The sequence below is a fragment of the Echiichthys vipera genome (genome assembly GCF_963691815.1).
Source record: "Echiichthys vipera genome assembly, chromosome: 1".
NCBI classification, from domain to species: Eukaryota; Metazoa; Chordata; class Actinopteri; order Perciformes; family Trachinidae; genus Echiichthys; species Echiichthys vipera.
This window is the reverse complement of record NC_139826.1, coordinates 18,237,205-18,253,114: the sequence shown is the minus strand read 5'-3', so window position 1 is coordinate 18,253,114 and position 15,910 is coordinate 18,237,205. Positions and strand designations below refer to the sequence as shown.

Below are 15,910 nucleotides of genomic sequence, written 5' to 3'. Positions count from 1 at the left end.
CTGTGTGCTTCATCAATTTGAGCTGCTACGTCCAACAATGTAAGGCACAGAGAAGCCTGGAGGAGGAACATTAGTTTGGTTTACACTTCTCCCTTGCTCAACACGAAGTATGATTTTGCATAAAAAAAGTCGACAGAAAACTGTCACGTAGACATCCCCCCAACCCAAGTTTGTGTGTGTATGTAATATAATATTTACTGTATTTTTTATGTATCTTGTTAGTGTTTAAATTTTAATAAACGTATCTAATTTAAAAAAAAAAGCACATTTAAGCGTTTTCCTCCGTGTATATATTTCCTAAGAAAGGCTAATCTTTCACTGTTAATCCACATGGCCCCAGCTCTTAGTCTTATCCTTCACGTTTTTTCTTTAGCTGTATCTAATATATACTATATACTAATATATAGTCTATATTTACAGAAGGCTATTCTTCTAAACTCTGCTCTCGGCTTTGTTGCCTTGGGTCTACTTTCTATTTGAGGAAAAAGGGAGTGGGGCGCACTTCAACTGAATTCATGGCGCAACATTTCCAGTAACAGCTTTCCATATCAGGAAGGATACGAGACTCTGGCATCATGACACCGTGAGGACGCAACACAACTACGTTCAGTTTCCCACGAAATGGGACGCAGCTGAGTCGGGTTTGTTGTTTTCGAAGGGCGAAGTGGAATCATTCGTCTCAGCATGGAGTTAAAGAGGTAACCCGGAGTCTTTGGGACGTGTCTGTGTTTGTGAAAGTATCAAATCCGTCGCATTGAAGTAAAGAAAATATCTGCTCTTGTGTTTTCTTGCAGACGAGTTCGCGACATAGTATCTTGTGTCCTGCTTATTTCGAGGGTTGCATCAGCGCTCTCTGGTACGTATGGTCCTTTAAAGTGGAGTGCAGCCTCGTTTAATGTCCCATTACCTTGATTCACCTCTTCGTTGAATGTCTGTTTCAGGCCAAAGTCTGGACTGTACCAACGACTATGAGAAAGTGATGTTTTGCCACTTTGAAGCGCAAAACTGCGCTGAATACAATTTGACTCTCCGGAATGACGGCCGTGATGGGTGAGGTGTTGTTTTTATCTATTTAGTTACGTGTTGAACCAGTGTTGGAAATAGAAAGTAACCAGTCCTAAGTACATATACTCAAGTACTGTACTTGAAAACAATTTCCAGGGCCTACTTTGTACTTGATTTCTATTTTGTTCTACTTTTACCCCACCACATGTATTTGGTAACTTTAGTTACTAGTTACTTTACAGATTCAGATTATTCATAAAGAATATTATCAACAAATTATAATTAATAATATATCCTTAAAAATTATATATTGCTAGGTTAATATACACAGCAGTATATACAAATTAGTCCCACCTTTATATGCTGCAACATTAGATATTGACTTTAACCTATTAATAATTACAATCCAGTATTATATTGGTCTGAAAAAAAACAATGCTGCATAATGAGTAGGCTACTTTTACTGTTTGTACTTTAAATACATTTGAGGGACTTTTGCAGGACTTTTACTTGTAACAGAGTTTGTGTACAGTGTGGTATTATTTCATTAAAAGCTCTCAGTGCTTGTTCCTCCACTGTGTTTAACTGTAGAGCCGGTCGATTTACACTGCTAAAATTATACATTTATGAGTTTTGGTTGATTTCACTAAAATAGTGTCTATCTAGTTTTATTTATTTATATATATATATATATATATATATATATATATATATATATATATATATATAGATATATATATATAGCCGAGGGAAATATAAAAAAAACAAGATGTATAATGTCGACTATCTTGTGATCCACAGGAAGGAGCATTGCATTTTCAGACAATGTGATGTTGTTGGACAGTGTTGTTGCTCTTTCGACAATATGATGCTTATTCAAGGGGAGACTCATACAGCCACGGTTTGGAAAGGAGGCCATGGCGTAGAGTCCAAAATCATAGACGTCAGAGGCAGCGGTAGGTTGACTTCCTTTAATTGGAAGTCCATTAATCTTATCTGCAGAAAGACTGATCCAAAAACAGTAAATGAAATATTTTTTTTTATTTATAAACATTCCCCTTATCGCTCTTCTTCTACAGTAAAGCCAAAAACCCCAACAATCACATCAGTGAAAGAATCGAATGGAAACTTTGAAGTCAAGTGGAAGACAAACATGGGCTTTCTCAGTGGTTCTTTGACTGCTAATGTAACTTACCATAAAAAAGGAGACACAGAAAAGGTAGGAACAATGTCATATGCACTGTTTAACACTGAGGTAATTTGCCCTGCAGATGTAGACTTAGCAATTATTTCAGGTTGCTGTTAAGTTAGAGAAACTGTCACAGGAAAAAATGTTTCTTTTTGCTCCATACAAGGTATCTGAATACGTCAACCCAATTAGAATGGATGGACTGAATTACTATGAAATACCTGGTGGTCAATTGGAGCCAAGCACGACATATGTGGTCAGCGTGAAAAGCTACACAGACTGGAGTGAAAAGTTCAGTGACAGTAGTGAAGAGTGGGAATTCACAACCGGTAAGTGTCATCTTTTTATGTTTGTTTTCAGTATAATGTATATTTCTTATACATGAAATAAATCACTAATCTTATTTATAATCCATTCATAAGGTGAAATATTAAGTGTCTGACCCATTATTTCCAAGCCAGGACCCCTAGTAAACTGTATTTGTCATTTTTTTAAATCAGCTCCTAAACAATGAAACATAAGCAATATTGTTGGTATGATGCTATTTCCCATAATTAAATGCAGTTTGGGATAACATAGAACAGGGCATATTTCATAGTGCATCCACAACTGTCACCTACACATGACAACTTTACTGCAGCAAGGGAGAGTGCTACCAAACTGCTACGCACCCACCCCGCAGTTAATTATACATCTGCATTTGTATTAACATTAGTTCAGTGTCAAGAAGAGGATGCATCTGCTACATGGACTCAGTTGTTGTGACATACCACACCACTCCCACTGATACAGGCTTTCAGAGTTAACAGACTGGCGTCCGCAGATGTCGTAGCTCAGTGTTACCTTTTTATGCATCCGTGCCGGGTGGTTTTCCGTCTGTCCGTTTTTGTAACTGAAGGACTCCTACACCGATTATGAGATTTCACACTAATGTTTAACAGGATGAAGTGATGACATTTTATATCCAAAAGGTCAAAGGTCCACTTTACTGTGAAATCATGAAGTTTCTGTCCATTATTCAACACCATAAAAGATAATAGTTACATGTGCACATGAAAACACAAATTCAGAAAACATTGTTCAAAGGGGAACAAGACATAACATGTGTATGTTTTGAAAATGTTTTGCCTGCATACCCTCCTTGTCTTGGAACTGGCCCAGAACCTCTATTTCCAGCTAAAAATCCTCACAGAGTATACCACCAGGAATATGTTCTTGCATGTCTACTTCACTGGCGTTTTTCTGCTAGATCACATTGCATTGCATTGCGGCAAACATTGAGTCAGTGTATTCTTTTCACCGGACCCACGCTGTGCAAACTCAGTGGTCCCACTGAAACCAACAAGGAGGCGTTTACCCCACATTGTAAAGACAAAGGGTAAAATAATCATTGTGGATCATGAGAGTCTCATAGTATTTTATAAACTGCTGTGCAGTGTTTTGGTGTCCGATAACTCATGGATATATTAGCCAAGCTCACTCGCATTCTCCACAGCCAGTAAGCATGCTGTGCTCTACCGTTTTTTCCTTTTTGCTTGAGTTGTTGCTAACCACAAGTCTAACTCATCTTCAGGTGAACAGAACACCAAACATTTGCCATATTTATCACAGGTGTAGAAAACCGATCCATATCTTTATCTAATTAGTCTGTAAATCTATCACATTAACATTACTGGTGCATATAAGGCACATATGAACTTTTGTAATGAGATGTAGTTAAAAATATTTCATCACAAGTCACTGTAAAATAAGTGATACTGCAGACAGCTGCTGATACACTCTGTAGGATTTACCGGTGTCATTGTAGCAGAAAAAAAACGGATGTTTGTCAGCTCTAGACTTTCCTCAGCATTACTGCTTCTCCCTAGTTTATCTCTTTACTACATGTAATTTGTACAAAAATGGAGTGATTTCTAAACGTATTCATACTTGTTGTACTTCACAGCTATGTCCCTGAATACCCTGGCCTTGGTAATCATCATCAGCCTCTGTTTTGCTGCAGTCATCATCAGTGGTACTATCTATGGCTGTTATGTAAAGTAAGTCATGCAGATAAAAAAGCGTAATTTCTCTGTAAGTGAATTACATGAAAGGCCTTTCTCTTAAAGTGGAGATGAAAGTTTATATTTGGTGTCTTTGGCAAAAAAAATCATTTTTTAATCTTTTAATTGATAAATAGACATATTATTTACATTTTTACATTTGATTTCACCGTCATTTTACATTTTTTTCAACTTAGGTAGTCTTTTCTTTTCCAATACACATTCTGCAGTTTTCAGTACATTCCTTTTAACACAACTTAAAACATTTCCATACATAATCAGTTCCATCAGGATCTTACTCTATGTATAAACTCGGCATACTGCTCTGCAGTGCTTACCTACCTCTCTTGTCTTAAACAAAAGAAAAACAAAATAATAATATTCAAAACCCACATGCATACATCCCATTTGTACTGCTCATACCGTCGTTTTCACACATTCACAAATCATATTCCAATTCAAGTGTTATGAGGGAAAACTAGACTTCTACCTTGCTTTGTGATTTTGGCTCTGTTTTCAGGCTTTAGGAAATCTAGCCTGTGATGGGAAACTTTCGTTGTGTTCTACAAATTTAGATTCAAAGCACAGTACATTGAGGGCTGCAATTGTATACAGATATGGTCCAATTTATTGTTGAGGGAGCAGACAGAGCTGGCCTGCTGGGATTAGCCTTTTGCCCAGCAGCCGGGCTCATCTGCTTTTTTTATGTTTCCTCTCGCACCGCCTCCGGTGTTTCTTCTCGGATGGCAGCATAACCCTGCTATGAGAACCAGAGGCTGAATCTGCAGCGCTGCCTGCTGCTGCTGCTGCTGCTGCCATCGCCATCTGAACGAGGAGGCGGTGGTGTCAATGGAAACTTAAACTCTGCATATAAACCAGGATTCATGGTTTGATAAAGGCTAACCCCGACTGCACAGCTTCTCAGTGAGAGCAGTTTCAAGATTGTGTGTGTTTTTTTCATTGGCCTACTGAAGCTTTTAATACTGTTTAAACTACTGTATTGTGATTTCGTCATGTGTGTGATTTTTGTTGATATATTTGTGCAATTGATTTTAGGCTCAAAGCAAAGTGGTGGGACACAGTTGCCAAATGTCCAAATCCCAAACTTCTTCTTATGCATTCAAGTGAGCAAGAGGTGAGTCACAGAGTGATGTAAAAATGTTTACTTAATTAGGCTACACATACAGTGTAGTTACAAATAAAGAATAAAGAATTCCACGAAATCATACTACTTATTGATTTTTGTTTGGCTGCATTGTAGAGATAAACCAGTTGCTTTTTTTTCGTCGTATTTGTGACAGTAGCTGCATAGCAGGTGTTTGCTATTTGCTGTTAACACCGTTAACCATGGGTGTCACCCATAGACACAAATAGGTAGAGTGTGGAGGCGGGCCGAATGATGCCTACACTCTGTGCTAGCGGCCCACCTGTCACTCAAAGTGACATGTCCTTAATTTTGCATACCTTTAAGCCAAATGTAATTTAAACAGGTAAGTTGTATAGAAATTCACCCACGTACAATTGTCATGAATGGGGAAATTGGTTATAAGATGAAAAACGTCTTTTGTATGAGGACGTAAAATGTTTTATTTTTGCTGAAAGGTTGGGCATTGTAACATGGGGGTCTATGGGGACTGACTAAGGAACTGTGGATTTTGACATTTTCGTGTTGGCTTCAAATTTGTCAGCCCTGGAGGTTTCCACTTAGTGTCACTAAACCAACCTAGACGCACATCTTCATGATTATAACTGTGAGCCTCTCCAGATACTTTCAGAAACAAGTCAAATCTAAATAGTTTTTTTTTGTGCACTGTTAAATAGTTAATGTAGAATATATTGGAAAAGAACATTTCTAATTTTACTCCTTTAACTGGAATGTGTCAGATCTGTCGTTTTAATCGTTTGTGTCCTCCTCGTTGCAGATCTTGAAGCCTGATTCAACCGTCATCTCTTCGGTCTTAAGTGTTGAGCCCCGTGTCGCGGATGAACCATGGTTAGTGTCGCTGTGCTAGTGCATTTCTTTAAGCATTTCTGTGCGATCATATTGGCAGTTTAAGTAACCTGTTTCTTTGTTTTCAGGTCGAAGGGGTCACTGAAAGACATTAGCAGTGGGAGCCCTCAGCACAGCAGTGGAATCAGCACTGGCTCTTCTTGTCTCAGTTATGCTAATACAGAACCTGCTGACATTCTAGCCGGTGTTCAGGATGCCCTTGTTAAGGCCTTCGCCAATATCATCCCGACGTCACCTTTGACCACCAATTCACTCACCGAATCAAACAGTGGTTTGCTCTCCGCTCCCTTCAACCTGTGTGGTGTCAGAGCTGATGACGCTAGTTCTGGATCATCTGACTTTGTCAATAAAACTTATTTCTTCCTCCTTCCCGGCTGCCAACATCCAATTCTGACGGACAGCTCTGAGGTCCAGACGGAGGCGGAAATGTTTTGTGACTCTGCATCCCATTATAAGTTGGCTGATTGTGTGACCTGTGTTGACCAACAGGCACCTGCTTGTCCACTTGCTCAGTTGCCACTGGTTATGCAAACAGACAAGTCTTATCAGCAGTGCAATGCAGATTCTGGGGGATTTTCATATGCAGGAGACTCCAGTTTGTCCTCTATCTCTTGTGACACCAACACATTGATGGCCTGTGATCCTGTGTACAGAGTTGAGGTCGTGTGCCAGAGCTTTGATGAAGCGGTCTGCGGTGCGACAAAGCTACATGGAAAAAACGAAGGTGCGACTATATGTGAGGAAAACCCCTGCTATAGCGGTGCAACTGCAGGTTCACATGGCTTTCTTCCAGTGGTTGACGACTACCAGGCATTTCAGAATCTGGTGGAGCAGCCGGGTATTTTGCTCTCAGGGGAGAGAAGTGGGGAAATAGAGGAATGTTTGAAGAAATATATGGATGAAGAAGTCACCATGATGCCTCAAAGCATCTTCAGCCCAGTTGCCCCGGGTTTCATTAACAATGCCCAGGCAGAACAGTGCCTCTCTGACCTCCAAACACCTTTTCTCTCTTTGATTCCTGCTGCTCAACAGTCTGTGTCACTAATCACAGAGAGCGGCTATCAGAGTGTGTAGCGCTGAATTTTTATGCATTCCTCCTTTTGTGCAATTTTTGCTATGATAACTTGTTGAGAAAGGGGAGAGAACGGGAGAGGATGATGTAGCAGACTGTGAATGGTGTGAATGTTTTTATCTGTAACGTTCAAAAGTTTGTTGAACAGCAAAACAATCTCACCTCAAGATCCATTCAGTTCCAACACATGCCCTAATCATACCACATGATTAGGGCTGGGTTTTTTTTTGTTTGTGTTTTTAAAACAAAAATTTTACGATTCAAATCATTGTTCATTTTGAATGATCCAATATCAAAAAGGCTGTTGCGGGCTCCATTTTAATGTGAGGATATTGGTATCATGAAACTATACAACCTTATCCGTTGGTATCAATCATGTCATGCTAGCTCGTTGGGAAGAGGGCTATGTAATGCTCCGAAGACTACATTTCGGTGTGGGAAAAACTGGTATGGCCATTTCCAGTATGTACGTCTTTAGGTTCAGTCTCTGAAGAAAGCGCCTGCACATTTTGCGCCTGCATCCGGTGACTCCATACTCACTGACTGTAACCAGGAGGCATCCTGATGCCCAACCACCTCAACTGCCCCCTTTTGATGCGAAGGAGCAGCAGTAACTTTTAACATGCTTTAATTGTTTTTTTTATTGCCAGTAGGTGAACAGGTTGTTCTGTAACTTAAAAATTGAGACCTTCACCGACTTTCTTAGTTGCCTGTAACAGCATGTAGACTGACTTCTGTGTAAAGGAAACACCAATGGATGTGATGTTTTGCATGCTCCCGAGTCCCTCACCTCTCACCACACATGCTCTTCTCCCATTATACATTCTGCAGCGTCCTGGAGTTGGACCTGCAGTTGCCGGCCGTCCTATAACGGCAGCAACTACTTTAGTAGCTAATAAGTGTTTTTCTGAAAGTTACACAGACATTAGGATTATTGCCGTTAATTAACAAGGATTTAATAATGAACCATGTTTACATTAGTTCTCTGAGAATCTCTTTCATATTAATTAAAACATCAAAATTCTATCGGAAATGGAGTTGAATTGAGTTTGGCCTGTCATGGATATCTTATCATCAGCTGATATGACAGAAAGCTCCAGAGCAGTTAAGAGATTAACTTTCACTTGACATTATTTTATCAACTGTTATAAAGTCTGTCTGAGACTTGTTTTTGTTTGTGTCCTTGCACCTTAACATCAGTTGATGTATTTTTTTTTGGGGGGGGGGCATCCTTAAAGTTTGTACATATAAGAAAGCTCTTTCATAAAAAGAATGCACTTGTTTTGAGTTTTAAATGTGTGTTTGCTGCAAATGCTTGAACAGCTGCAGCTCACGTCCGTATCTCACATGTCATATTCAACTACTGTACAAGGTCATTTGTTTGTCACGTAACTCCTGGCAAATGTATTCCCTAAATGTTGTTTAAAGCATGTCACTGTTAATCATGTCAAGTCTATAGTATTCAGGGAAATAGTTAACAGAAGAGACATTTTTTAGTTTTTTTTTTGATAATTTCAGGCTCTCTATTGGCTTGATTTGACCAGGGGAGTCATCACTAGAAAATAGTATATTTTCCCTTACTGGGACATCAATAATGAGCCCTTTAAGAATAATTACATCTGAAACGACTAAACATTGTGTCTGAAACAAGTCATGATGGGCAGGTACTAGTCAGGCTTGTGAAATTACTTCCTCATAGCTATTCTCTGGAACTGTTGAGCCACTTCCACAGAAACACATGTGACTTTAGAGGAGTAGGCTGTATTCATCACAAATGTTATGATTCACATTCTGAACGTGGCACCTTTTTTCGGTAGAAAATATTTCAAATAAAAGTTGTTCATATTATCTTGAGTTGTTTTTGCTTTAAACAGACATTGCTGCTGAGTTTCGAATGCTTGTAAAACAAACAATTTTCACTCTAATTGTATTCTTATAACAAAAGACTTTGTAAATTATCAGAAAATTACACTAGATGCAGTGAGAAGATTGTGGTTTGGATAAATTGACAAGAGTTTAACCTTTTTTTCATTATTGTGTCCCATCTTAAAGAAATGCCAAGTCATATTCAAATAACTGTTTTTATAGCTTCATTGGAGGAACTTATAGAGTCAGGTATGTAAGTTGTTGGTTGGTCGAAAGTACAGATTAACTGACTCGGCTACTCATGATATTATTTTAACATAAACAAGTTTATATAATTATGAGACTGAATCTTTAAAATATTGATAATGCAATATAATTTTACTATAATCAGAAAAATAACGACAATCTTATAATTCAACATCACTAATTAGTTATTTATTTCATATCAATATATAATTATAAGAGATGTGTAACTTTATTTACATTATCATGTGTACGTGTCTAGTTTTACCATGAGAATACTGATACTGTTTCGGTGCCACTAGAATAAAGAGAGTATCTTAAAACAGCTGTCATATATAGTGAGTTAGGTAATGTACAAATAATACACTATAATATAATAGTAGTCTTTTCCAATGCTCATTTGATAATTGTAACTGTGCAGTCACTCTATATTACCTTCCAAAATTGCTTCATTTAACAGAATAAAAAAAATGTTTCTATGAATGTCAAAGTAAAGGAACTGTCTGTTGCAAAAGCATGTGAAGTTACACACACACGCACGTGCACACACACACACACACACACACACACACACACACACACACACACGCACACACACACAATTAGAGAACTGTAACCATTGTGTCAGAAGAGAAGATTGATACGTTTTCTTAGGGCGGTTTAGAAAATTAATAGGAAGTTTGATTTGGTCCCTTCTTCATCACTCTCTTCCACAGTTCAGTAACTGTAGTGGGTTTCTTAGCCATGACTTTGTTGCCAAGGATTTTCCAGAGATTCTCTATGGGGTTTAGATCTGGACTCTGAGACTTCCTTACTCTAAATTGAGCTGACCTCTTTACACACTTTGGGTTAAATTGTTCCAAGTCCGATGCCGAACATAATGGTCCCCATCAGACCCAAATAAGTTGAACTTTAGCCTCTTGTAAAGCAACATGGCAGGGTGAATGAATATGTTTACGGAAACCTCCTTTGGACACTTTCAATGCCTTCACTTCCCAATCAGCAGCAATTTTCATGCAAGACAATGTCCCCCGTCACACTGCAAAACAGGTTAAGCAGTTCATGGAAGTGAAGAATATTGAAACAATGAAAAGACCAGCCCTCCCTGTGATAGACTGGCGTCCTGTCCAGGGTGGACCCCGCCTCACGCCCGATGTCAGCTGGGATCGGCTCCAGCAACCCCCGCGACCCCGACCATGGGATAAGCGGCTGAAGATGAATGAATGAATGAAAAGACCAGCCCAGAGTCCAGATCTAAAGCTCATAGAGAATCTCTGGAAAATCCTTGGCAACAAAACCCACTACAGTTACCGAACTATGGAAGAGACAGAAGAAGAATGGACCAAGATCAAACCAGAGCAGTGTGAGAAACTAGTGATGTCATTCAAAACTGTGGCCTCTACACTTCCTATTCATTTATGAATCCTATAGCCCTAAAAAAAAAACATGGTTTAAATCGATTCTGACATAATGGTTACTTTTTCTCACTATTGTTTTTTCATCACAAAATAAAAGTACCTTGTTTATTTAAATAAAACATGCTAGAACAGCATTGGTATAGCAACAGCTGATATTTTTCATGCCAATGGTTGCTAATTGTGCATATGACAATACATAACTTGAAAAAAAATCAAGCAGCAATCATATATTCAAATAAATAATCAAAATAAGAGGAAATACATTTAAGAGAATGTTGCTGCATAAGACTGGTCACACACAACCACATGATTACCAATTGGTTTTCATAAAGAGAACAAATTACAGTATATAGAGTGTTTCCTGTAACTTGAGGAGCCACTTAAGCAGTGATGAAGGTTCTTGGAGGAGGAGGAGAGAAGGACTGTCATAACTGTGAGGTGTTTCATTGGAAGAATGTAGCAGAGGGGGGAGGATGTCTGGAGTGACTTCTGATTAAATCTGTACTCCTGAGGAATTTTCTGTTATTGCTGAAACTCTCGTTTAGCCATTGACACGTCTCTACCTGAAGCTTGCACTGCAGCATGCAACAACCAAGCAGGATGAGGCTGAGGCCGTGGCTGGAGGAGCAGATTCAGTCTGGGAGGTATCCAGGAGTCAGCTGGCTGGACCAGGTAGACCCCTCCATCTCACCCTCATCTCACACACAAACACATGCATACACACCTGGGTGGTTATTTTTTCTTTCACTCAGGACAGCAGACAGAATAATGACTCATACAAATACTCTTAGTAACAATATATTCAACGCTATTTCATTGTATTTTATTCTACAGTCAGCGCAAATTTTCCAAATCCCGTGGAAACATGCTGCTCGTCACGGATGGAGTATTGACCGAGACGCTACACTCTTCAGGAGCTGGGCCATGCACACTGGTAGGACCCCCACTCCAATACATTGTGTTCCAGCTAAGTGATAATTTTTTTGTGTTGACTGCTCATATTATATTAATTTAAGGCACTTTACTTTATACATTGTGTTACGTTTACACTCACATGCTGATGCTTTGATGCAGAACAAAAAAAAAAGTTAAAAAACCACAGCAACTTACCGTATATTTGTGATGTAATAGAATAGAGTGCTGGAGTCAGATCTGGGCAATATGGTTGAAATCATTGTGATGATATTAAAGGGATAGTTCTCATTTCTTTAAAATAGCATTGTATGAGGTCCGTATCAGTCACTGTATTACCTACAGTTTGGAGAAGCAGGCAGGAGGTCTGCCAAACAAACCGATCAATACTTTTGTGATGTCAAACTTTAATTGAAATTAAACTAAAATGAGATTTCCATGCAGACACGTTTCTATCGAAGTATTTCCAGTGAAGAGCACCGACGGTTGTTTAGCGTTTTTCTAGATTAGCTTCATTCATATCATCATCCTAGTGATGACATGGTTGATAACAATTGCACAGAAATCTTGAATAGCAGCAATGTATGCCAAACAATCTTCCTAAAATAGGGAAAAGATTGATTGGTTCATCTGTTTTTATTAGCAAGTGCAACTTGTACATTGTACATTTCTAACTTTTCCTGGTTGTCCCTGTTGCTGCCTTCATTTGTAAATACAATTTACATGCAAAGTTCACAAGACATGTGAAACACCCAATCAAGCGCAAATGATATATAGTCAATCTGTGTCTACCTTATTATCATAATCAAATAACATTGAATTATTTTCTTTGCTTTCTTGTGGATTACTTTGTGTCCAGAACGCACAGACTAAGAAACATATACAGCTGAATCTATCACCTTCTTGCACATCTATCTTAGTGAGCTCACTCACAGACATAATGCATTTCCAACCCCATAACCCTAACCTTAACCATCACAACTGAATGCCTAACCCTGACCATTATTCTGACAGACAGGCCTCTGAAAAAGTGTAGTGACCGGCCCAAATGACCTCAAAATTATAGAATTGGTCTTTACAAAGATAGCTGTGACGCACGCGCACGCGCACGCGCACGCGCACACACACACACACACACACACACACACACACACACACACACACACACACACACACACACACACACACACACACACACACACACACACACACACACACACACACACACACACACACACACACACACACACACACACACACACACACACACACACACACACACACGCACACACACACACACACACTTCTTGGGAGAGTCACGCTTTGTGATTGTATACCTGTGCATGACTTCATGGGAAAACTCCAGGTCAGTTGCTGTGGATGTGCAGGGTGATCGTATTGCTGTCAAAGTACAGCAGAATTGCTTCTCACAAGATCGAGAAAAAACATTCAGTGAATATGTAAAGGCAGAGGCTGTGCAGAATTGGTATGTCAGCACAGTATTCAAGAGATTTTAATTAAACAAAACCATGCAAAAGTAATAATATATATATATATATATATAACATTAATTAAGCAAAACATTACACAAAACATTTAGGGGCCCTTGAAGTTTGGAGCGCAGCTGCTGATACCTATGCCCCTTTTCTTCTTGTTAGTCCTTGTCTGCTGTAAATGATCCGTAGTGGATCTTTTTAGGCTCCAGTGATTATTACTGAGGCCTTGTAATTTTATTCAAAGGACTGGGTGTCATCCAAATAACACGTAGTGTTAAATATGAGAACTCAACACACTGGATGGAGTCACACACTTGATGATCAATGGTCGCAGCACAGTTGTTACAGTGATAGGTGGCAAGTGCAAAGTTAGCACATAATAGGAGTCATTGCCATATCTATGGCTAATACACAGGCTTTAAATATGCAGGAATTCTTCTGTAACGCCCTAAAAATCTTGTTTTTGCTGACCCCCAGTGGTTACACTTCACACCCTGCTGCAGTGAGACATTCTGTGAGTTGATAGTGGGTTTTGTTTTGTTTTTAGTGTTTGCATGTATGTTGTTTGAAACACTGCATTGCTGCTATTGTGGCCATTTTGTAATCCCAATGGTACTTACCTGGTTAGATTCAAGTTTTTATAATAATAATAATAATAATAAAAATAATAATAATCACCATCTTGAGGTGTATAAAAAAGACAAACAGTTTTGTTGCTTACAAATTTTAGATTTCTAGACTTTTTTGTGTTAATCAAATTACCAAATAGCAACAGATATTCCAGCGTAGACAACTGTAGAAAAGAAGTGGGTTAACAGGGGACCATCCCAAAGAACTTAGAACAATACACACACAGACCAATACTTGTCTGTACACTTGTTCCCTTCAGGACGGTACCGTCCGGGCAAAGACAAGCCAGATCCCAAGACATGGAAGGCAAATTTCCGCTGTGCCTTGAATTCTCTGCCTGACATCTGTGAGCTGCAGGAGCACAGCAGGAAGAGGGGCAGCAATGCCTACAGAGTTTACAGGATTCTGCCCAACACACAAACACACAAACGCAAGAGAGGTGAGACACAACTTAAAGATATATTTATGAAACATATTCTGATGCACCCTCAGAGAGTCCTCATTTGATGGTCCTGTCCTGTCCCTTTTTTCAGGGCTGAGGTCGTTCAGCAGGACCCGAGAAAGACAGGCGAGTTTTCATGATAATACACACACTACACACGCTTGGGAACCCACCACAACAAGACCCATTTCAGACACAACACAGAAGGTGGAGACCCCTGCAGAAGACGCATTTAGCGACACGCAAACTCACGGTGAGACGCCTGTTGTCAAAGAGATTTGTTGTGGTTGTTCCGACTGTTGATCCTGAAAAACTCTGAAGCCATGTAACGATGATAGTTACTGTTGTCGTTCAGGGATGTGGGAGGTGAAACCAGAGGACCAGGAGCAGAATGACGCTGTGTTCAAGGTATAAGACATTTCATGTGTAGTTTATCCTGCATAGAGACTCTCTCACAGATTGACTGAGTCCCTTAAAAGAAGGAAAGGTTGCCTTATGAAACTGCATCCTATTCGACTTAACTGCTTAGAGATCAGTTGCATGTTTCTAGATGCAGTTTGTGTTCTGTAGATACGGGGCTCTAGATGTCTGACCGCCTGACTTACTGATTGTAGGTTTTTTGCCTCCTGTAGTTGATGGATCACTTGGGCAACACAGACATCTGGAACCAGACTGTGGAGCAGAGAGGATGGAGAACACACACACTGTTGGAGCACTGGCACTGTAAGATCATAGGCATGCTCGGAGAGTGGGGGGTTTCTTTTTGCCCCTGCCCTTCAAAAAGTATGTGCACGCCACTGTGTAAGACACTACATATTTTTGTGCGTCTGTGTATATAAGGGCAGTCCTTGACCTCTAAAGCCTTTTTAATCCTATAGTTTTATGATTTCTTCAAAAAAACTGATAAATGAATTCAAAATCAGTCAGATTGCATCAGTAGCGGAAAAATAGATTTAATTATACCAAACTTTTCTGTTTAGATATTGAGGCCAAATGTCCGTGTGTGTGTGTGAATAATCATATCCTGTAGTTGATAAAGAATTTTAAATAATGCTAAAATAATGCACTGATGCTTATAACAACTTGGAGTTCCCATCAGTTTCTTTCTTTGCTGTGTGTTCAAGTGTTGTTTTGTTCCCCTCAGGTGCTGGTGATGATAACCTGTACTCTCTGCACACAGAGAACTACTGTGATCTGTTCGGTCCAAACTACATTAAGGAGCTCTCCGATTGGTCCACACATCAGCAAACGCTGATGCTGTAGCCATGGCACCAAACAGCCTCATCCTCCTGCTCTCTGTGTTAACCACATCTGATTGAAAGCTTGCTTTTGCTTCAGGTTTTTTTCTTGCCAACCTTCAGCAGATTTCCCACTGTCTGTCCGTCTGCTGAGCTGACCACTGAAAAGGGGAAACAAGAGAGGGGGAGCGGAGAATATTGCTCAGTCAGTCAGTTGTCCTCTCTGCTGAGCATGCGGAGATGAAGATCCTGTTCCAAGCCAAGCTTCACCTCTTTCATCATCACTTGGGTTCATTATGGTCCAGTGCTTCAAACTCACTGACATGACACCAAGCTCATAGAGTAA

General features: G+C 39.5%; 2 protein-coding genes across 2 annotated transcripts; both read left to right on the top strand.

Moving 5' to 3' along the window:
• Positions 1–577: 577 nt before the first annotated feature.
• LOC310948377 (uncharacterized protein) lies at positions 578–9,154 on the top strand. Its single transcript, XM_083915469.1, has 10 exons — positions 578–698; positions 795–856; positions 942–1,050; positions 1,807–1,961; positions 2,085–2,224; positions 2,361–2,523; positions 4,140–4,233; positions 5,293–5,371; positions 6,159–6,229; positions 6,316–9,154. Exons 1-10 carry the CDS (start codon positions 685–687, stop codon positions 7,319–7,321), a joined length of 1,893 nt encoding a protein of 630 aa, XP_083771595.1. The 5' UTR covers positions 578–684; the 3' UTR covers positions 7,322–9,154.
• Positions 9,155–11,236: 2,082 nt separating this feature from the next.
• LOC310951607 (uncharacterized protein) lies at positions 11,237–15,589 on the top strand (the record flags this gene model as incomplete). The annotated part of the gene is made up of 8 exons (XM_083919920.1): positions 11,237–11,328; positions 11,416–11,518; positions 11,681–11,780; positions 14,144–14,323; positions 14,418–14,579; positions 14,682–14,734; positions 14,959–15,049; positions 15,471–15,589. 8 exons carry the CDS (start codon positions 11,237–11,239, stop codon positions 15,587–15,589), a joined length of 900 nt encoding a protein of 299 aa, XP_083776046.1.
• Positions 15,590–15,910: the final 321 nt, after the last annotated feature.